This window comes from Capricornis sumatraensis, chromosome 4, assembly GCF_032405125.1.
Source record: "Capricornis sumatraensis isolate serow.1 chromosome 4, serow.2, whole genome shotgun sequence".
Taxonomy (NCBI): Eukaryota; Metazoa; Chordata; class Mammalia; order Artiodactyla; family Bovidae; genus Capricornis; species Capricornis sumatraensis.
Window position 1 is genome coordinate 131491213 of NC_091072.1, and position 24567 is coordinate 131515779.

The 24567-nt window shown below is 33.3% G+C and overlaps 1 protein-coding gene across 1 annotated transcript in view; it reads right to left on the reverse strand.

Annotated features, from left to right (window-relative positions):
- Positions 1–298: 298 nt before the first annotated feature.
- Positions 299–24567, reverse strand: part of ETNK1 (ethanolamine kinase 1) — a 54344-nt gene continuing 30075 nt past the window's right edge. The window contains exons 4-8 of the mRNA XM_068970624.1: positions 23487–23629; positions 14642–14725; positions 12683–12843; positions 6255–6328; positions 299–5932 (exon numbers count right to left, since the gene is read on the reverse strand). Coding sequence (XP_068826725.1) covers positions 5860–5932; positions 6255–6328; positions 12683–12843; positions 14642–14725; positions 23487–23629 — 535 coding nt within the window. The 3' untranslated portion in view covers positions 299–5859. The remainder of the gene's footprint in view (positions 5933–6254; positions 6329–12682; positions 12844–14641; positions 14726–23486; positions 23630–24567) is intronic.

Consider the following 24567-nt stretch of genomic DNA (forward strand, 5'->3'; position numbering starts at 1 on the left):
GCTGGATGGCATCACGGACTCGATGGACGTGAGTCTGAGTGAACTCCGGGAGATGGTGATCGACAGGGAGGCCTGGCGTGCTGCGATTCATGGGGTCGCAAAGAATCGGACACGACTGAGTGACTTAACTGAACTGAACTGAACAACTGAACAACTTCAAATATACAAACAGTTATACGTGAACACAAAAGCTTTTGCTACAAGAGGAAAACTACAAAAATAAGCTGAAGTCACAAGATTTATGGATACAAGCAGTTAGAACTCAACTTTATTGTTACAACCAATTTTTATTTACAGATTATAAATCTCTTCAAAAGGATACATTCCTTCATTTAATCAATGGTAAAAGGCCTTATTAAATAGAAATAAAGCCTAAACATCACTTATATTTAAACAGAAATACAGATTCATTAAAAGTTTGTGAACATATAGCAAAAACGCATTTTCATTTAAGAAGTTACATGAATGAGGCTGTTTTTAATTTTATTCACTGGCAACCCCATTTTAACCACAGAACAAATTTTACTTAAATTAACAGCAGTAAAAATGTAAAAATTAAAATTGAAACATGAAAATGAGCAACAAAAAACAGGAAGTATCTTCATTACCAAACAGATTACAAGTTCTCAGACACTCAGATACTTTCTGAGGCATATCAAATACACCTACCTCAAACGTTGCATTCATTTGAGAGGTATCAATACATTTTCAGTGCTGAGACTATCTGTAGCACTTACAGTATTTACAGAGCAGCATTATACTACTATGTTTCACATTTAATAAACACAAATTTAACCTTTATGCCACAATTTCCCAATTCAACATACAGCTAATGCAATGAGAGTTATTAATTTTTTTCTTTTGAAACCGATACGGACATTATCATTTAAGAACATGGAATAATGCCAGGTCTTCTTTCTTAAAATAATAGTATGTTTTAAAATCCAAATACTTCAAATCATGGAAACTTCACCCAGCTATACAAAGGCTCCTAAATAGAATAGAGTTTAAAACTCTACTCTTTGCAAATTCCACCAATTTACAATTACTTTAGAACATGGAAGTAACAGGAAACTTCCTCAGATTACTGAACAATAAAAACGTCAGCGTGTCACTACCTAAATTAGGTAGCAGCACACCACAACCATGCAAGTGCTCTTATTTCTGCCACTGCTTTTTGGGGGGGGGGGGGGTGGTCCTTTTCCAGTTCATAGGATCTAGCATTCATGGATATCATCAGATCTTGGTCTCTCTCTTAACGTCCCTTCGTTAAGAGTTATGAAATTTAACTAATGGTACAATTCAAATCAGCCAGCTTTTTCTTACTCTTCATTAACTAGTTCAAATGTAACACATAATGTTTTCAGTTTTTATAAACACCTTGTGTTTTGTCAAAACGAGTAATGGTAATTAATACCATTAGTGGGCAGGATGTAAACAAAAATATGTCTACATTTAGGAATTAAGAATTTTACAGAGCAACTTTTTTCATAACTAGAAAAGTCATAGGATGCATAATGAACACAGATTTTAACTGGCTGTTTGATAACATCAGTAGCATAGTAAGTGCATTAAGTATAGGAAAGAAGAGAAAGCAGATTGTAGGTTAGAACCCTACTAAAAACTTGACTTCTGAATGCCTCAAACTCAAAAAGGTAAAGCACTACCATTATTTTTTCTATTCAAATGGTTGAAATCTGTCCATTTCAAATTATAATCCAGAAAGGAAAATTTTAGTGTAAAACCTGTTCAAAAAATCCAATTCATCATGTAATATATCTTATTAATTTCAGTTTTTCAAGTACTCAAGTAATGCAAATTCAGGCATTTTCTTTTAGAGCAATGCATTTACATACTAAACTTCCAAGATGGGGGGAAATTCATTTAAAATAATCGCTACATTTTTCTGTCTGAAGACACCAAACCCAAGACAAAACACTGTAATCACACAAGTGGTATGTAACAGAAAAATAGGCGGTTCCCTATAACTAATATCTTTTGTTTAAAAAAGAAACAAAAACAAATTGCCTTAATATGTAACTAAGTTTCCAGTCAAACATATTCTAAGATCTAACGAACTATATTAGAAAATTCAGAGCAAATCAATTTTGAAATAAAGATTAAAGTTGCTTTAGGACATCCTTATAATTCACTTTCCTTGGTACATAATAGTTACTAGCGTTTGCCTTTTGTGTTGAGTGATGCAAGTTGCCGTCAATAACAAAACTTTCCTCCTAGCATAAAGCATTGTTAACTCTTAACTGAACGACTGACTAATATTAAAAGCTTGCCTATATCACTTTGGAATGCAGTATAAAATGCTTATTAAAAACAATGTAAAGCAGAAAAGCAAAATGATAGTTTTCTCATTTACATTATGAAGGATTTTGAAAATGGTACAGAAAATGTAAGAAAGAAATACCTATATAACTTTAAAAGTGGAGGTTTTTAACTTTTAATTCAGAGTGTTTAGGGGGAATTTTTCCTTTAAATTTGGAAGCTTTCATAATATGTTTATGAAGTTAAATATTCCTAGTTCCACAAAAATGGAATTAGCAGTCATTAAAAGAACAGTTCTATCTTTTTCTGTATTTTACAATCCCCTAATGAACAATTTCATACTTAGAGAAGCCAACTGAGATATGCTTAAGTTGAACTAGAAGCTATTATTTATCATCTCCCTTGTACCTATGGGACTTAAGAATCATATTGAGATATATAAAAATTGAAAGTGTTTTTTTTTGGTAGAGAAAAGTTAACAGCCTTGAAAATAGAAAAGGGTAATACTTCAGTTTGCAATCATTAAACTGCATTTTTAATTTGCTTTAGTTTAGAATCATGACTCAAAGAATGGAATTCTTACAGGGTATTAACTTAATGCCTGCAAGAATCTAACCTCCAAAAACTAATAGCCAAATAAAGAATGAAAAAAAGTCATATTAGGCACTGAGAGGCTAAACAAGTAAGTACTGACGTTAACAAAAATGGATAACCCTATTTCCAGTTCCTCTTGTTATCCCACTGTACCGCCCCATCTGTTGGTTATTTCCAGTCTAAACCAAAGAGCTGGATCATTCCCTTACAGAAAAATGTCTACAAAAGGAAAGAGAATGCAAAAACAATACACAATCTCATATGCAAGATACAATTCACACTAATTTACAAACGTTTATTTACACTGTTTTATATACATTCCAGGCAGACCTAGTTGATGAGTTTTGTGCTCATATTGATCTCAAATGATCACGTGAACAGTATGATTTACTACCACATCTCTTTAATTCCCAGAAAGTGGTGGTAGCATGGGGTCTGGAGGGAAAAAAGTCAAGTATTACTGGTCAGGTAAGATCACATAAGTAGGTAAGGAACAAAGAGGAAAAGAATTGTGGAATTCTGCTTGTTTAAGCATCCAGGCCACTATGGTCTACTGACTAACAATGAGTATACATGAATGCACTTCTCTAACAACCATTTTCATATTTACAAAATGAGCTTACTATCAGTTATTAGGTAAGGCATTCAAGTTCCTTAACATAAAAAGGCAAAAGACATCTCAGCAAGCCACAGGACAAATTTTAGAGGGATGTTTTCCCTTGAGAATCCCTTAAATGGTCAATTCAAAGGGAAGCAATTTTGAATTCTATTATTAGGCTGAAGTATGATCCCCAAAACCTGCAAAGGAAGTGAGAACATCATGATACCCCAAAGAGTGGGAGAAATATCTTAAATATCTTATTTTGTTCCCAAGATCCACTGCCTAGGGCTAAAGTGAGAGTCTTTATTCCCCTTTACATTCACTTCCTGAATCTCTCTGAACCACTTACAACGGTGTCACAGCAAGCAGCCACGCACAGTCTACCAGCAATGGCTCAGTGAATGTATTCAAAATAGTCTGAAGACTATGGAAGGAAGATAGAAAAATGATCTCCTCTCCGACCACCGTTCTCCAAGATATATACTGTTGCACTTTTAGGAAGTCAGAAAGCAAAAAAAACCTCGAGTCCTACATATTCTTCATTGTTCTAAGAAAATGTTCCAGCCACAGATGAAAACTCCACCAAAAACAATTTCTCAAGTTCACTCTTAACATTCTATAAAAAGCTATTAACTGTTTAACTGGTTCTTTTCCTTTAGTTAATTAGGTAAAGTTGTACTGATCCAATGATAACACGGTTTATAAAAACAGAAATGAACATTTGCAACGTTGGGGAGGTAGGAAACAAATCGTGGTTAACACTGTTACAGATTCAGACAGATTTTAAGATTCTACTCATGTAACTAGAATTTACCATTTTCAATGCCTGTGTTTCTACTTACTTTATCAGTTTTAAACATCTTGAGCTAATCCAAGTATTTTAAAGCACTTATCTGAGAGTATAAGTCATTTGGAATAATACATCAGACTCCCCAGATTTCTCAGAGGATAAATTTGCAGTTGCATATTCTGAAGACGCAGATTCATTAAGACAACTTTGTACATGGGCACTTATGCGACCAAAGTGTGCAAAGCTTCTCAGACTAATTTTCTAAGCGAAGTTAACCATGACTGCTCAACTCCACACAGCAGTCTTCAAAACTTGAAGTTTGCTTATCTATCCCAAAGACACAAGTTCCTTCCAAATAATAACTGTCATCCTCTCACAGACAAAAACAAACAAAATCAAAAGAAATCAAAACAAACAGAAGCCCTCCTACCATGAGTATTTTTGCTTAATTCACACTGTTATATCAGATTTTAAGTGTACAGGATTGATGTTCTAAATGTTCCTTATTTAATTCTTTTAACCACCTCAACTTATTTCTCTGAAACTACATGTTATCAAGTAATCATTTGCTATCATTCTAAAGACACAGAAGCAAAACTAAAACATAAAGCCACAGTGTAAGGAATGAATCTGGAGAAGTAAAAAAGAATTAATCTAAATGACATTTTCTTGTTCCCAAATATTATAAGCATTCTACCTCTGTTTCAAAAATTAGTAACTGCTGTACTAGCTACTATTTAATAACAAACAAAATACAGTATATCCCAATAAGTGAAACAAAATTTTTGGTTAGAAACAAATTGATACAGTAAAATTTTAAAAACAAACTGTACCTAAAATGACCATACACAGTACATGGAAACATTATTTAATGCAGATTTTGGTAACAAAACCACCATATATCTATTCCAGGATTATATGGTAAATGTTAATATTTATTCTGCCAGACTATGTAAGAAGAGGGAAATTTAAATTCTAAGATGGTCCCCCCTCCAAAATGCTTTCCAATTCTTCAGAAAGATGTACCACTATCATAGACAGTGTATGTATTTCATTCTCCTAAACAGATATTTTTCTATGAACATTCTAAGTTATCTAAACCAGTGTCTGGCATTTCAAGAGTAAATGATTCATTTTACTTACAGTGTGTCAGAAAGGTTACTCTAAACATCAAAAATGTTTACTGAAATTAATCTTATTAAAGTAAAACATAACAAAAAAAATATTTTCTCTGGGAATTTTTCATTGCTTACACTAAACAAACAGATGAAACAGATGAAAGCAGTCACAAAATTCATGTTAAATTTATAATAAATAATTCACATATAACATAGATTAAATTATAAAAGGATTAAACTGACATCTTTGTATCTTTTTGCTGATTTAACAAACTTCTAACCCACCACATACTGAAAGCAGTAGGTATATTTCTTGACATCATTCAGACTATTTAAAAAATAAGTTGGTTGTTAAGAGGCATAATTTGTAAAGCAAGAAAACCAAATTAAAAGAATTTTAACAAATATTGACTTTTTGGAATTTCTTAAAGATCCACAAGCACTGTTCAGCTACTTAAGAATAATTAAAGTCTTCTTTACTCAGGCACTTTTAATGCAGTAACCTCAGGCTTCATTTTAAAGTACTGGTTAAAACGAACAACTGCATACCTATCAAGAAAAGAGAGTAACAACAGAATTAGAGCTAAAAACCTTAATCCTTCCTTTATTTTCACTCACCCTTCTAAGTTGTTTTAAGTTTTAAAATTTAAAAGGACGTATTTTTAGTTTATTGCACCACCTACTGGACACTTTTCTAATACTGAGAACATTTTAACAGATTAAACCAGATTTCCTTGCAAACCAACTATTAAATGCATGCAACTCTTATAACATCTGACTAAAAATAATAACTACATGTCCCTTATGGATTCTAAAATGAATCCAAAAAGAGTAGAGACAAATGTAATGCATAGAATAAAATTAAACTTACCCAAGGAAATCAAAATCAATAGTGGAGTATTTGGCTTGAATCAAAGCCCACAATCCCCAAAAGAAATGAGAAGCCTAAAAGAAGGAAAGAAAAATCAAGAATTATGATAATTGATTTCTTTTTAAAGCAAATATCAAATTCTAAGTTTTTCCTCTTTCATCAACTCCATGCATATTTTCTTGATGCCTTTTTAACACATAGTATCTACAACACAGGTAATACTGAAGTGCACAACTCTCTGCTGCTGCTGCTGCGTCGCTTCAGTCGTGTCCGACTCTGTGTGACCCCACAGATGGCAGCCCACCAGGCTCCCCCGTCCCTGGGATTCCCCAGGCAAGAATACTGGAGTGGGTTGCCATTTCCTTCTCCAAGGCATGAAAGTGAAAAGTGAAAGTGAAGTCACTCAGTCGTGTCCGACTCTTAGCGACCCCATGGACTGAAGCCTACCAGGCTCCTCCATCCACGGGATTTTCCAGGCAAGAGTACTGGATTGCCTTCTCTGGTATAATTAGGAGCTGCACAATAATGTTGTATTTATACTTTACTAAAATCTATTTCACTATTCACTTAGTGAATCTAAGACTTTACTTCCCAAGAAATATTCTATTGTAACCAGAAATACTGTAACTGGAAAAAAAATTACTAGCTGTGTAGCTGTAAACAATTAACTCCTCTGTTTCCTCATCGGTAAAATGCAGGTGTGATCATTTATAATAAAAAATAAACATCTGATCTACATCCACTGTTTCTGACTTTCCTAAGCATAAAGTAACTGGGAGCATTTTTTATATAATATCTGGTCTTTTGTTGTTGGTTCCTAAAATAGTTCCAGAGCCATAAAAGTGAAAAGAATGTCTGGTTATTCTTAACAAGTCCCTTTCAACCACATGTTACTGAGGTATCGTTTGAAAAGATGCTAAACCTGAGGGCTGGTTGCCAGGGGGAACCAACCAGCTGATTAGATGGCTGGAACTTTCAACCCCATCACCTCCACACCTCAGGGGAGAGAAGAGGAGCTTGAAGGCTGAGATAAATCAATGGCCAATGATTTAATCAGTCTTGCCTCTGTAATGAAGCATCTATTAAAACCTAAAAGGAAGGGGTCTGGCAAGTTTCCTAATTTCATGAACCACAACCTATGCACATACTTGGGAAGGGAGGGGGTGGTCTACCCTAAACTCCACGGAACAGAAGTTCCTGAACCCAGGACACTTCCAGACCTCACTCTACCATACTTCTTCATCGAGCTTTCTTCTGTATCCTTATAATATCCTTAATGATAAACTGATGAACATATGCAAACATTTCTCTAAGGTCCATGAGCCACTCTGGCAAATTAATAGGCCCCAAGGAGGGAGTTGTGAAAACCTCCCATTTATAGCCAGTTGGTAAGAAGTACCAATAACACCCTAGACTTGCAAGTAGCATCTAAAGGGGTGAGGGCACAGTCTTGTGGGACTGAACCCTGAACTCATAGAATCTGACACTACCTCCAGGTGGACAGCATCAGACTTGAGTAGAATATGTAAGACACCCAATCACTGCCTGCTGAGAACTGGAGAACTTGGGCGGGGGGGGGTGGGGGGGGGTTGTCTCTGTGTGTGTGTCTGTGCGTGTCTGTGCGTGTGTCTGTGTCTGTCTGTGTGTGTGTGTGTAAAGGGGAGAACTACCTCAGAGCAACTAACAATAGCATTTACACCTGGCATACAACAAACATCCAATAAAATATTAATTATTATAATTACACAAAACCAGAATGACAAAAATGAGGAAGACTTTAAAAAATGGTCTTTCTATCTAAGGATATGTCTCAGGTATTGAAAGGTGAATTATGAAATGCCCTCCTTCTTTTGAAAGTCTAAGTCAGCGGTTCTCAAAGCGGTCCATGAGTCCATGGAAGATTCTGAGGCCCCAAGCTATTTTCACTATAATACTAACATGTTACTTGTCTTTATGACCCTGTTTACCTTTGCAGTAATGGAAAAGCAGTAATGGGTCACACTCCTGGTTCCTTAACATAAGCCAAGGTACCAAACTGTACTAGTATAATGGTCTTACTCTACCACCACACACTCGCAGTACAAATACAGTCTCACTAAAGAATGTACTTTATGAAGCCATTAAAACTATTAATCTTATTACATCTCCACCCTTGAATACATGATATTCTGACATTCTGTGAGATGACACAGAAGTACACACAAAGCACGGCTGATGCCTACCCAAAGTATGAAGGCTGTCTCAAGGTAACACACATATGATTGAGTTGTGACATAAACTTGCACAATTTTAATGGAATACCATTTTTACTTGAAAGAACAACTGACATATGAACTAGTTATTAGAATTGGGTATTTGGCAGACATTTCTCAAATATAAAAAAAGAGAACTTGTCATTTCAATGAAAATAACTGACAGTATTTGTTGCCAATGATAGACTTAAGACTATTCAACCTAAATTAGAACACTGGAAAATCTGTGTTCAATTCTGTGAGATTATCAGCTTCTCAATAAAGTGCTTATTATTTTTCTGATACTGGCAGTGACATAAATAAGTGTAATTTTTCAATATATAATGAGATGCATCAACTTTGAGAAGATTATACAACTTAATAAATCCATATTTTCCAAATAACTAATGAATGACATTAAAATTACAAAATCACACACTGGTATAAGAGGCATTCAAAGTGTAAGATAAACTAACGAAGTTTAATGTAATAGAGTAGAAAAGTTAACTGATATGCTCAGATTAAACATTACTACTAAACTTTAAGCAACTATTACTTATTGAATTTTGGTGAAGCATCAAAAAAAGAATATCCACAGTTCTCTGAAAAGGCAAAATACTTCTCTTTCCCAACAACATATGTGTGTGAAACAGGACTATCTTCACACACTTCAAAGAAAACAACACATTATATGAGATGAAATGCGGAAGCAAATATGAGAGTCTAACTTTTGTTAAGCTAGACATCAGAGAAATTTGTGAAAGTATAAAATTATGTCATTCTTCTCACTGAAGTGTTTTTTCCTTTGGAAAAATAGTTATTTTAATTTTTAAAATGCTGTTTATGTTAATCTGAGCTTTTTAAAAATATATATATTTAGTAAATATTTTAAATTTGTTTTAATATCCAAGATGGTAAATATTGGTCACCTAAAAATAACATCAAAACAGCTCTCCCCCATGTTTCAAGCACTGTTATCAACCATATTTCTCAATTTTTATTCATACAGTAATGTAAAATAACTAAATGATTCTATATTAGAGAAGCATTATACACAGAACCTCACTTATTTTGGTAGGTTAACACCTTTTACAGGCTGAAAACGAAAAAATTCATATAAAATTAGTCTCTTATATGAATAAAAAGGAAAGTAAGGGAACAGTCCATTTATTATTTGCATTCTCAAAAATGGAGAAGTGAGAATACTAAAGTACAACTAATATAATACTCTATGATTCTATGATTTACTAATACTATTTGTCTCAGATTAGGAAGTTACAGATATGTACGTCTATCAGAGGGCATTTTAATTCCTAGGCTACCCACATCTGTTGCCAAGAAAAATTAGAAGCTTTATATAGTGAACAAATAAAATAAATTCTCAAACTCTTCTGAAAACCTCATATAATTTTAATATATTATATATAAATAATACATAAGTCTAAGTTTGTAAATATATAATTATACAACATAACTTTACTTACAAAGAATCTGAGGTCTGCCAACAATGTGTCTAAAAACTCATCAGAGCTTTAAAAACCCAGATTAGCTATTTGGTTTTATAATACAAATACCTACTTTTGTTTGTCATCATCTCAACATTAATTAATTACAGTAAACAATCAATAACAAGTGAAGTCTTTTAATATTTAAAAGTTTGACCATGCCCTGAGGAATAAACATTTACCAACCATTTATTTTGGGGCTTCCCTGGAGGCTTAGCTGTGTAAAGGATCCGCCTGCAATGTGGGAGACCTGTGTTTGATCCCTGGGTTGGGAGGATCCCCTGGAGAAGGGAAGGCTACCCACTCCAATATTCTGGCCTGAAGAATTCCATGGACTATATAGTCAATGGGGTTGCAAAGAATCAAACATGACTGAGTGACTTTCACATAACCATTCATTTATTTAAAACCTCTACACCTCGATCGTATTACTCAAACCTCTTTTCCTCCCTTATCAAAACAGCCTTATAATGTATGTCAGTGCTGTCTTCTTCGTGACAAGTGATCAAGGAAGGAGAAGGAAAGAGTTTTTAAGACATGTCTATAAAGAATAAGAGGAACTTGCCAGAAAATACAGGGAAAAGGGTATCCTAGGTAGAAAGAAGCATACAGGGTTAAAACACCTTGGAGTGTTTAGAAAACATGATGACTCTGCTAGAGGAGGAAGTGGGATGTGAGAAATACAGTGGGAAATAAGAAAATCTGTAGATGCTACCATTTGTATGTCACTCTATAAATCATAGGGAGCCATAGAGTAGAGAAGTGACACAATCAGATTCATAAATTAGATTCTAGTTATTAGAAAGATCACTTTTAAAATGTACTGTATGAATTACAGACAGAAAAAACCTAAAGGTGAAGAGACAAGTAAAGACTAATGTAGGTGAGAGATTAAGTCCTTAATCATAGGTCATGCAATTAAGGAGATAAGAGGTGGAATTCACAGAATTTCAGGAACCAAAAAAAAAAAAAAGAAAAAAAAAGAACCTGAAAATAGAAAAGTGTGAGAAGAGGAACACTTGAAAGATAATGCCTTCTTTCCTGGTTTCAGAATACAACAGAATGCACATCATTTTAATTAAGTCAAAATAGTACAGTGAAGAATAAATAACGGGAAACAGGACAAGATGCTGAAAATAAAATTAAAGTTTGGACACATTGTGGTCAAATACTAATGAAACCCTGGAGAGATACAGTCCAGATCTGGAGCTTGACAGTGGGAGGAAACTCAACTTGGGATCATTAAAAGAAAGGGCAGTAAAAGCCAGGGAAATGTATATAAAGTAGGGAATTCCCTGGTAGTCCAGTGACTAGGACTAGGCACTCTCACTGCTAAGGGCCCAGGTTCAATCCCTGGTCAGGGAACTAAGATCCCACAAGCTGTGCGGCACTGCCAAAAAAAGAAAAAGAAAACGGGGCAGAGCCCAAAATCTGAACACTAGGAAACACTAGAATGCAAGAGAATTAGAGGAAGAGTAAGAAGAAAGAAGAGCCAGAGAAGCAGACAAGCAGGAGAGCACAAAAGAGAAAAACCAAGGGAAAATGGTACCACAAAAATTAACAAATAAAAAACTGGAATCAATGGGAAAATATACTGTCAAATGCTATGGACAGATAAAGTAAGATAAAGACTTAAGAGTTTTAACTGGATTTAGCAATTATGCCATAATTGTTAAGAAAACCCTATATTCTCTACTTTAAGATCATGCTTAAAAAAGAATAAACAGAAACAGCAGGCATCCTAGGACCAAATGGAGAGCATGTCATTAATGTTCTAAAGCCATCAGAACAGTAGGTAAAGAAGTCACATTTCAGCACATCCTCTTAAGATGTATTCTGAATGGCTCTGAAGAAATGCTACTTTTAATACTATGGAAACAGTACACCCATGAGCCACCATTAGAGTCTATTTGTAAAGACTACATGGCAAATAATTCCCGTGTCAATTGTAGAGAATTGTATTAAAACTAAAAAGACACAGTAGCTAAAAGAACTGCAACCCAATATTCAATTTGTCTCAACACTTTAGCTGAAAGCTCATTCTAATGGCATCATGTCATTCTCAAAAGATAATTTAAATGAATTAAATTTTGAAAAAGTAGATGCATTTAGAGTAAAGAGAGGTGGGTCTTGAAAATAACAGAGCATTAAAATACCAAAGATGTGGGAAATAACTGCTTATCAAAAGGTCATGAAGACACAATACTGTGCAGTTATGAACACAGTTCTACTGGTTCTTCCAATCTACTTTTAATCATGCTAACATGAGAAGTTCATGTGATGATTACATGTATTCTGGAAATAACCTCATTTCTCATAAATCTATCCTTGATTATGTGTTTTAATAACATAAAGAAAGAGAATTCGGTATTTTTAAAAAGTGCTTCACACTTTAATCCTAACTCTATCTCAAATCCATTAACTGAACAAATAATTTTATTGAGCACTTAACCTGTAGTTTGGCATTGCTGTTCTAGGGGCTGGGGATACAGTAGTGAATGAAATAAAATCTTTGTCCTCAAAAGCATTACAGTGCGGGAATTTTAAACACTCTTGTTTTGTCATTATTTTAAACAATTAAAAAGTCCAAAAAACTCAAAATAGGAACTGCTTAAAAAATGATGGAAAACTTTTTTTAAGCTATTAACATTGTATTAAGAACCTTTCATTAATTTCTTAAATTTAAACTTACCAAAGCAAACTGATTGACTTGAATGAACAGTATTTCTACTTCCTTTTCAGTAACTTCAGTCCCAAAACCCTTATATTCTTTGTAGGCTTCAAGGTAAGAACGCAGCCACTGGCCCTGTAGTTCTCTACCTGGATAAAGACTATAGTCTACATCACTCACACCTAAAATAGAAAAATACAGTGAGATTTTTTAAAACACATGACATATCTTTTACTTTAATAATGTGCACCATCTACCTATTTTTTCAGAAAAAAATTATTAAATGTCTCCTTTTTTGCTGAAACACTAGATATTATTAAGTAAATAACATTTATTAAGTAAACCAATCATAACGTATTCCTAATTAAATTCTAATACACCATAATCAATTTTCACTGCCTCAATTTTTCCTCAAAATGTGAAGCCTGAACCAACTACCATTAGGTGTCACAAATCTTCATTTACCTCAGTATCTCAGGAGATTCTTATGATTCTTATGCACACTAGCATCTAGAGCATTTTCTAGAACTGTGGCTTTAAAGCGTCTTTAACCATTACTTCCAAAGTAACAAATATTTAAGTGGATAGACCTTTATATTTTTTGTTTTTTGGCCACGCAGCATGTGGGCTCTTAGTTCCCCAACCAAGCATTGAACCTGCACCCCCTACATTGGAAGCATGGAGTCCTAACTACTGGACCACTAGTGAAAACCATAAATACATGTTTATATTGAAGCCTTACACATGCACCTGATACTGTATTTCATGAAACAATATTTACCCTAACTACACTTTCCAATTCTGATATTTTCTATTTCTTTTGCATTCTTTGCTTTAATTAATTCCCCTACACATCTGATCTCATGATGTGCAGTTTGAAGAATACTCGTCTAGTTCCTAGTATTTTGCCTACCATTCAAGTTGATCCTAAGTTGATCCAAACTTACCTCTCTGGTCTTATGACACTCTATTCTCCTTCATGGATTTTATATCCTACAGGAATAGGTATATTCACCTTGAAGATTTCTTCCTTCTTCCTGCAGTGCCCTCCTTTCTATTTGCATATCAAAATTCTACCTTTTTCAATTATTTTCTACACAAAATCATAATAAGATCACTGAAGCTTCCTCTTTTGTATCCTCACCAGTGAAGCATATTCATGGTGATAACTCTTTTTATGCACAACTACTCTCCCTTCCTATAGATAAAGAAATAAATTCTTGAGCTTTTTAGTTAGATGACATTCAAAAAGCCCAGGTATACAATGGAAAGTCAAAGTCACTCAGCTATATCCAACTGTTTAGGACCCCATGGACTGTAGCCTGCCAGGCGCCTCTGACCATGGAATTCTCCACTTGGGCTTCCCTGGCAGTTGGCTCAGCTGGTAAAGGATCGCCTGCAATGTGGGAGACCTGTGTTTGATCTCTGGGTTGGGAAGATCCCCTGGAGAAGGGAATAGCTACCCACTCCAGTATTCTGGCCTGGAGAATTCCATGGACTGTATAGGCCACGGAGTTGCAAAGAGTTGGACATGACTGAGCGACTTTCACTCACACACAATGGAAACAGCAAAGGCCTTTAAATGATTAAAAAAAAAAAAAAGAGTTGGTTTCAAATCTTAGTTCTCTGCATTTTACCGTGACCTTGGTGAATTACTTTACTCATCTGTAAATTGAGAACATGGATTGTGTGTAGAAAAAATTAGATGAGATTTATAAAGCAACTATGTCAATTCTTAAAAAAAAAAGTAAAAGCCACAATTATTATTTTTCTCTTATTTTCCTTAAGAAATTAAGGAAGAGGTCATCATCTCTTTCCTCCAATAATAAAGAAAAACCATAATGGTCATGAAGAAAATTAAAATTGTTGCTCCTACCCCCAAGTTGATCTTCTGTAAAGAACAAAAAAATTCTAAAAAGCACCCTTTCAAAGTTTTATATGCTACCTCACTAGAGGAACATGTTCTCTGCTGGATTTTACCTGCAAATTCATTGAAATGATTTCCAATATCATATGCCAGGTAGTTGTATCCAGAATATTCATAATCAATGAACTGTACATCACCTATGTGAGACACAAAAACAAAGACATAAGGAATCACATATAGGATACGAAAATCCCTATGCTATTTATAATTAAATAGCTTCCAATATTTTGTCTCATTGTACGTGCTTGGTTACATGCACTTCTGAGACAATACAGGGTAAGGCTGTGAATTTTATGGCAATGAGCTTTACAAAATTCCAATTATGTGCATAGGTCAACAGCTTCTTTGTGGACATCAATGTCCACTATACTAAATAAAAGTCAAAAAATACAGTCATTCTCCACATTCAAACAAAAGCAAATATGTATTTAACCACATGGGGGCATCAGTTACTTAAAAATTCAAGTGTAGTTAGAAATGAAAACTACCTTTGGAAACAATAATTTATGCAACTTTCTCAAAAGATTAATATATATTCCAACAGTGAGTTTACCGATGGAAAAAATACATAGACTTTCAAAGGTTTGAATTCTGTGAGTCCTGCACTTAAGCTATAACACTTGCTGATTAACAGAACCTCTTTAAGGTAAGATAGTTGCTATCAAACTCTTAAATATTTTTGAAATGCTACATAATTAAGGTTTCCAATAGCTTACTTGAGCAGCATTAAGGTGGTCATTTTATCATTTAAAGGAACAAAGGTAAGCTATTTTTTCTTTTTGAGAAATTTTTATATAAACTAAAAAAATCCCTATTCTAAATTAGTGCTTTATACATATGCAAATTTTATTATAATTCTTCAGACTATCCTGTTCCATTCGCCCAAGGGACAAACTCTTGCTTAGGAAGCTTCATCTTTGGATATTGAGTTTTAGTTAGAAGATTTGGCTCAACACAGATATAGGTCCTATTCAAATGAGGAAAAGACAGGGAGGGAGGGAGAGAGAAAGAGAAACATTAAGAAAAAAACATCAAAATGGGTCACTGTCTACACCAGGGGATCACAAACTCAAAAGGCTCAACAGTTAAAATGGATACATGAACACAGATGTAAGGCTGTTAAGAATAGTTTCTAAGCTGCTGATATTGAGAAAATACAGAGCTATGTCTAGTTACACTATCTTTTAAAACATCAAGCTGAGGTAATAAACTTCTGGTTTAAACACACTGGCTTTTCCCAGATGAAAGAGCCTTTTAACTATCATGTGTTGCTATAAATGTATATGTTTAATCTTGGACTGTATGTTGATCATATTCCAACTCAGAAAAAGAGTATTATATGACCAATAAAATGTAATAGCAAGTATTTTACACAAAAGCAAAAAAATATATATATATAGTTGCATTTAATATATAATTCAAAACTTTCATAATAGTCAAGTCTAGAGTAAAATAAGTGAGATCATCAAAGTATTAAAGTCCAGTTACCAAAATCTATACGCATATTGACAAAATAAGGTTTCTAAGAGCTGGTGACTACATAAACCACTGCAACACAACCAATTTATATTCTTGGAGAAACAAAAACTATCCCACAGAAAGTCTTAAAGTTAACCAAAGCACTTCACTAACCAGCAGAATGGGAGGACAGAACAAGCTTTAACCAAATCACTTCACCAGTAAGTTGCAAAATGAAAAGTCAGAATATATTTAAAAATTTTCTTCTAGGTACCCTTGGGAATGACAGGGTAAAGACCACCATGATGACAAAATACTTTGCAGCCATGATAAAAATTTCATTTTCAAAAGTTATTTAATGGCCAGGAGAATTACAAATGTTATATGACAAAAGATACAAAATAGTAAACACAGTGATCCAAATTATTAAAATATGCCTGAAGAGAGAAGGAAAAAAAAAAGAAACATAATACATAGAGGGGAAAAGATGGTGGAAATAAACCAAAACATTTTTATTGGTTTCATTTCAGATGGTAGACAAGTGACCTTTTTTCCTTTATTCTTTACAATAAACATTACTTTAAGGAGAAAAAAAATGATAGTTTAAAAAGATTAGGATGAAAGAGACTAAACATAATGATTTGGGAAATACCTATCTACCCACCCAGACTTCAAAATATTAGGATTCCAGAGGATTTACCAAGTTGTCTCACTGAGTCAACCAAACAATTTTAATAAACAATTTTTCAAATTACAGCTGTTGATTGTTTTAGCTCTTTAAATACAAATTCTTGTAGAGCTCATACAAACTGTTACATGCCAATAAAAATACACAGCCCAGTCCCGAAGCTTACTTTAGCCACATAAACAAAAGCTTCAATTTCAATTTTCAAAATCATATTTAGAATTTGGCAAATATAAATAAAACAGCAGGTAAAACATGCCTGCTTATAGAGTATATACAATTTAAATAAAGCATAGATCATTTTAACAAAAGTTAAAATCTGTTTCAGTATGAAAATTTTAGCAATGACTTTTTGTAGTAGCATTAATTCATTAAAACTAGCCTTTATTTTTAAATGCTATGTTGAGTTTATAAATAATGAAATTTTAAAAATAAGAAAATGAAGCTAACAAGATACAGATGAGGCTGTTACCAGGCTCCGTGCATGTGAACAAGTGATGCGATAAACCTCCAGTCAGTGCGTTTAAGAAGCACGGGTGCGCCGCCACATGGCAGCAACAATGGCATACCTAATCTGTAGCAGATGAAGAAAATTTGGCAAACTCACATTTTACAAGACACAAAGCTTAAAAGGAAAAAAAAATTTTTTTAATCTGCATTAACTATTCTTTTCAAACTACTGCAAACAAAGTGGAACTCAACCTTAAATTTAATCTTCTGCAACAAAGTAGAATTAAAAAGGCCTGCTTTCCTTATTTTGGGTGCCAGAAAAATCAAATTACTGGAAAATGCTTTCCTACAAGAAAAAAAAAATACCCTGAACTTTTTTCCTCTACAAATTTAACTTCTGAATTCTAAAATTTCCAATTTATTTAGAGAAATATCCACATCACTATTAAAAACTAACAGCTCATATGGCATGACCATCTTGTTTTCTCAAAAGCTTTTTCTTTTATTACTATGTTTCTTTATCTTCACAGTAATGAAGTCCACTCTTATTGAGTTAAATAAATCGTTCAAATCTCAGTACAGTTTAAACAATATTTAAAGTACTTTAAAACCAAAAAAACGTTAATTAACTAAGGCTATATAATTCACACAATCCATTCATTTGGACTCCTTTACTTGTTGTTGTTAAGGAAAAAAGGATTAAAAGCAAAATAACCAATATGAGAACCTGAAAATGATTCCAATTCACCCTACTTGCTCTACAGAGTTATGTAAGACAGGAAAAGAAGAGAGAAAAAGTAACCACGATTACACTCAAGTTGGCAAAATGTTTTCCCTCTTAGGCAGAAAAAGGAAGTATTCTATTCTGGGAAAGTTTCCTTTCATCTCTTTCTCTGAAGTCCAGTAACTTTACCCTGGACATGCACACCTTCAACCACAGCACTCATCATTCTGAATGTAAACATCCGTTTTCTTATCTGACTCCTCCATCGTTTCCTGGAGGGGCAGTTGGAGGGGCAGCAGGTCCCTTCCACCTTTCTTCATGCAATCCACAGAGCAAACCCTAGCACACAGGAAGTAGTCAAATGCTAGTGAAATATTAATAAATGGAAGTTTTGCAGAGAATGCTCAGACACAGTGATAACACATGTTTAAATGGGAGCAGGGGAGATAAGTATGAAACACTAAGGAACAAAGTATGGCATTTCTGACGTTCTTATTCAGTATATGGTTGAACATACAGTGGAAGTGAATGCATGAGTAAAGAAAAAAATCTAAACTAGTAACTATTTTAAGTAGCTCTTCCTTAATAGTTCAAGTTTTTACAGTCCATTTAAGTTTTTTATTATGTGAATTAGGGATATTTTATTTTATGCTAAATAGTGATTTAGACTACAAGGTTTAAAACAAAGTTAAGACTATCCTTCATAATAATTCTACCCTGGAAAATATACGCTAACAAATACGGTAACAAATTTTAATTTAAAAATAAAACAAAAAAACACTTGTTAAAAATCAATAAAATAACCACAACAATGCTTTTTCATGAATAATAATAAAGTGAGTAAGAGTTAGAGTCAATCAACTCTAGAGTCAATCAATGGGTGAATGGTGACTCACCCATTTTCTAATTATATTGTTTAAAACTCTGAAGAAGAATCTAGCTTACTCTGTAATTGCCCAAGAAAGCTTTGTTTCCTTAAATATTTATACATTAGCTTCTTGCATTTGCTGACAGAAAAAAATAATCAATGGCAGCCATTTAAAGTTATATATTAGGTCTTAAGCTTTTTATGAAGTTTTTATGAACGGGGGGCTTCCCTGGTGGCTCAGCTAGTAAAGAATCCACCTGCAATGCAGGAGACCTGGGTATGATCTCTGGGTTGGGAAGATCCCCTGGATAAAGCAAAGGCTACCCACTCCAGTGTTCTTGCCTGAAGAATTCCATGGACTCTTATAGTCCATGGGGTCCCAAAGAATCAGACATGACTGAGCAAATTTCACTTTATGAATCGGGGAAAAGAAGAAACAAAACAGCCACCAGTAAACATTCTGACAGAGGATTAAGACATGAGACGACAAACTCAAAAGCTTTAGCGATTACTTCTGTCAGCAGCTAAAGGATTAGTTGAAATTAAAATACGAGATTTGAAGTCAGTTAATAAGCAATATTGAAATTTGTTCCACTTGGTATAAATTATTTTTAATTAATTGCTGATTAACTTAAAAGAAGACTGATAAGTCTTATCATACAGTTCTGGAGCAAGAGTCACTGCTTTTGGTTTTATCATTATATAACAAATTCTACCATCATATCATTAAGTATACTTTTCTTACCTTTTTAAGATGTCATTTCACTGAAGCCAAGGAATGGGATGCTGTCTTACCAACCACCTAATTCCTGGCACTGACTAACATTTCAAAAATCTTGACAACTACCATCAACTTCAGAAAGGAAGCTTACTCTTCTCCCATATTCCTGAGTCCTGTCAACTGACATGATGAAAACAAGTAGAAGCAGGATTTCTTCTGTGATGCCTACCAGTTCCTGTAACATTCACAGGTGAAAATGCCTACAAACTGCAGAGTACTCATAGTCTGTGTTTGTGTGGATATGAATAAGTACAGCACACATATATATATACATTTTTAACTTTAAATTAATCACTCAAATTATAGTTAAGATAAAATCTGTAAATTGCATTTAAAGACAATCTGAATTGTCATCTTATACTACTAAGCCATAAATCCTTCTGGCTTACAGTTACCATTTTTACTTTTTCAGAATCAGATACACTTTGTATAATACATCTCCTATGAACATAATACAGGGGTTGGCAAACAATGTGTCCTCAAGCCAAATTCAACCCAGTGCCTAACAACATATGGCTGTGTTTGTGCCACAACACAGAGCTTAATAGTGGAAACAGAGACTATAATATGGGATGAAAAGTCTGAAGTACGTACTACATAGCTCCTTACAGTTTGCCAACTCTTATCACAGTATAATAGTTGCAACTGAGAGCTGTAAAGCACCTAGTCTGGTGCAATATGTGTTATATGCCTCATCTAAAATCTTGTCAGGAAGCATCTGGAGTAGCTATTATCTCTAGTCTCAAACAGAGCAAATAAAAGTTCTAGACTATCAACAATATAAGCAGCACTTCCTAGAGTCTTAAGCCCATCCATAAAAATTTTTGTTCAGATGGTCTTGGATGGAGCCCAGATACCTACATTTTCCCCAAGTATCCTAGGTGATTCTGGTGCAGACAGTAAAGGATTAAATACAAACACTTAATGAAGATAAAGACGACTTCTTTAATACCACCTACTTCCATATGTGATTGAGCAGGGATCTGCACACAAGAGTGTTTGGTTCCAAAATCTATATTCCTTTTGACTTCTCTTTAAAGTTACTTAAGAGTTTGATTACTCTTTTAAGAGTAATGTATCTGCTGATAAGAGTTACTTAAGAGATTTTTAATCTAGTTATACGATATAAAAATCTAAGTTATTATAGCTGAAAAGTACATGCAGAGACCAACATGATCCAATATACATTCATAAAGTTTAAAATTTGTACTTTCAAGAAATTAAGACTCTGAAATACACTATATCTTATTACTTTATATTTATCATAGGTGGGTACAAAATGGTGAAGCCCTGAGCTGAAATCACATGAACGACTTATCAAGTGATAACAAATCAAACACATTTGTGAACATACTATGTAACTTAATCATTTATTCTATGTAGAAACCATTTTAATTCTGAAAGACTTAAAACTTGGGATTTCAGATGCTACAAGGCAGTAAGGTAAAGAACTCTGCAGTCCATGCTTCTAATTTCAATGAGCCTCCTGATAGTACAATTTTAAGTACTAATGCTATGCTACAGCTCAAATACATATATTCTTTGCTTATTAAATTCACTAAATTTATATAATTTACCTTTTTTAAAAGTATGAGGCAAGTTACTTCTCCTTATAACTAAAGAAAATATGTCATAACCACATTACTTCAAAACCATTAGCTCCTAATTCAAAACAAGTAAGATAATAGCAGGATAAGATAATAAAAAATAAAAACAAGCTTCTTGCCACATTTTCATGAGTTTCAGATTTTACCTGAACAACATTCCAAACATGTTTTCTTAATGCTTATGTATCAACTAATCACATAGAAACTGATTTTTTTAATGGATGCCGCAAAGTCCAAAGTAGCCTTCCTAATGAACAGTATAAAACCATTGGTAAGAAGAAAAAAAAAAAAACATTGCAAGAAAACATAACAGAATATTTTCATAACTAACACACAAACATAACCACAAAGACAAGAAGAAACAAATGGTACATAATAGACTCCTATGTTGAAGCGCAAACTCTAAAAACTGTATCAACGTATTTACACTTGTTAAACTGTGAGTTTTATTCTTCAATGCAGGGAAGAAAAATTAACCACAAAAGTATGATTTAGGTAACTCCTGGTAAAACAAAAAATGACAAGAAGTTTGAACTTTTAAAGCCAGGATGAAGCATAAATATTTTATTTGAAAACAGGAGAAATTTTCATATCACTAATCAGCAGTTTAGATAGCCAACTAGTTAAATAAAAAAGCAAAAATTCATGTTTTATACCTAAAACATAGTAATCTGATTTTTTTGGTCCCTTTTATTTTAGATATCAATTAAGTTTGTTTGGTGAAATGAATATGCAAAAGAAACTTATAAAATAAAAATGTGAAAAGTTAAAATTATATTTCAAAGGAAATAAGAGATTCTCTTAATTAACTTGCAGTTAAAAATAAAGCTGAGTGTCCACTTCAAATGTCAGATGAAGGCCCTTACTTGAAATTCCATTATATAATATAATGTGTTATTAGGTCTTGCACTGAACTTAAAAGATAATACATCACTTTAATGAATAACTAATATTCTTGTTTCACAAATGGCATTGAGATTTGGTTACTATTAGACAATGTAGTACATATATACTGTAACAATTATAGGTAATAAATGGATAACAATAAATTAAAGGACACTGTCAAGTACTTAATGTTTTAGGGTACACTGGAAGTTTTTAAAAAATATTATTCCATAGACTTCAAGACATTCAAAATAGAGATGTTAGCTCAAAATTTTTTTAGACTCTCTAATCCAGATTAAAATATCAAATATAAAAGGGACTTAAGCGTGTTTTTGAAAATATTGGCTTCAGTCTACCATCCTTGACAGTGTTCTTTGTTTTTCAAGTTGAAGTCAGTTATAAATATTACAAGCTTTTGCATTAGAACAGTCTCAACTTATAATTAGATAAGAATGGTCATAAATAGTAATTTGACATAATATGACCACTTAATCAGAATTCTTTGGCTTCAGTATCTTCAAAAAGCACACTTATAATTCAAAATAATCTTCCAACTGCAATATTTACCTTCAAAACTGGTTTCCTACAAAATGCAATAGCTTCAAAGTTTCAGACAGACTTTTTGAATTAACACTAATCTTTCAACCAAATTGTGTCTTTTAAATTTCAGTGTAGTATATTGAAGGGCATCTACCATTTTAGCAACCAAACCTCAAACCACTTTATCCAATAATATTATACAATCATGTGTTTCTTAAATATGAAAACATAAGAGAATTTGAATACAGCAAGATAAAAACAATCCCCAAAAACATTTCACCAAAATGTATCACTGTCCTCCTCAAAAACTGTTAAGACAATTTACTAAAGTGTCTTGATTATTACTTCAGTAGATAAAATTTCAGCAACTACAAAATAAAATTTCCTCCATCTGTGGCTTATTTCCTTAGCATCAAAATATCTAACAAGTCAGTAAAATAAACAGGTAATAGGAAACCTGGATACATTTGTTTTTAATACTCTATCCACCCCCAACACTCAGAATATTTCTATATTTATAAAACAGTGCAATGTCAGTTGGTTTTTCAATAACCCTCATTACAAGCAGGTGCATTTTCAAACCACGAATTACCAAATATTTACAATTAAATTTATAAACAGTCATGTCATCATTTTTCACTTAAAACTCTAACAGAAACCAAAAACTATTTCTAATAAACCAATTCTAAGAAACATTTTATACAACTATGCAGAAAATATATATTCCTAATATAGCACAGTTACCATGACTTTGTAACCAAAAGAAAACACTTCAGTCTTCATACATGTTTTTAACCCTTACATTTGAATTAAATTTATTGATTGATACAAAGATCAAAGGACTGTTATAAACTCAAAGGAAAAAAAAAACTTTACTTACTGCTAAAGTCAGATACCTACCTTGTTTCTCATTGTAGATTATATTCTTACACAACAGGTCATTATGGCAAAGCACAACAGGTGAGCCCAGGTTGGAAAGAATCTTCTTCATCCAAGTCATTTCTTCCTGAAGAATCTGAGAGCTTGGGATATCACTCAAGAACCTTTCAGTTAAAAAAAAAAAAAAGTTACATCTTGTTTATATTAATGACAACGTGTTTTTTTAAGTTTCCCTAAGGAACTCCGGGAGTTGGTGATGGACAGGGAGGCCTGGAGTTGGTGATAGACAGGGAGGCCTGGTGATTCATAGGGTCGCAAAGAGTTGGAAACGACTGAGTGACTGAACTGAACTGAACTGAAGGAATAAAACCTTTTATTTTCTTTTTGGTCACATACAACTTTTTTCCTTTCAGTTTTAAGATATAATTGACACACACAGCCCTACTGAAGTGTACAAAATAAAATTTGACTTACCTACATAATAAAATGATTACTACAATAAGGTTAGTTAAGTATCCATCATCTCATACAGATACAAAATAAAAAGAAATATTTTTCTCTTGTAATGAGAACTCATGTTCTTAACAACTTTCATATATAACAATGTAACAATATAACAAAAGTTGTTACAACAATATAACAACTTTCATAAATAACATAGCAATGTTACTTTACCATGTTGTATATATACATCCCTAGTGCTTATTTATTTTATATCTGGAAGTTTGAACCTTTTGCCTACTTTCATCCAATTCCCCCTTCCCCTCACCCCATCTTTGGTAACCACAGATCTGATCTCTTTTTGTCTGAGTGAGTTTGTTTGTTTTTGAAATATAAATGACCTACAATACTGTTACTTCCTGGTGTACGACACAGTAATTCAGTTATTTCAATACATAACAAAAAATCTATTTTTAATAAGTTCTTTCTATTTAAATGTAGACTTCTGAATTAAAACAGGCCAATTATTCTAAGATTAGAATAAAGAAAATCCATTATAAACAACTTTACTATGAATAAAAAGAAACTGAACAAGACACCTAAAATGCAGGGCATAAAAGTAAAAAGTGCATCAGTACAAAACAGGGCAGGGAAAAATATA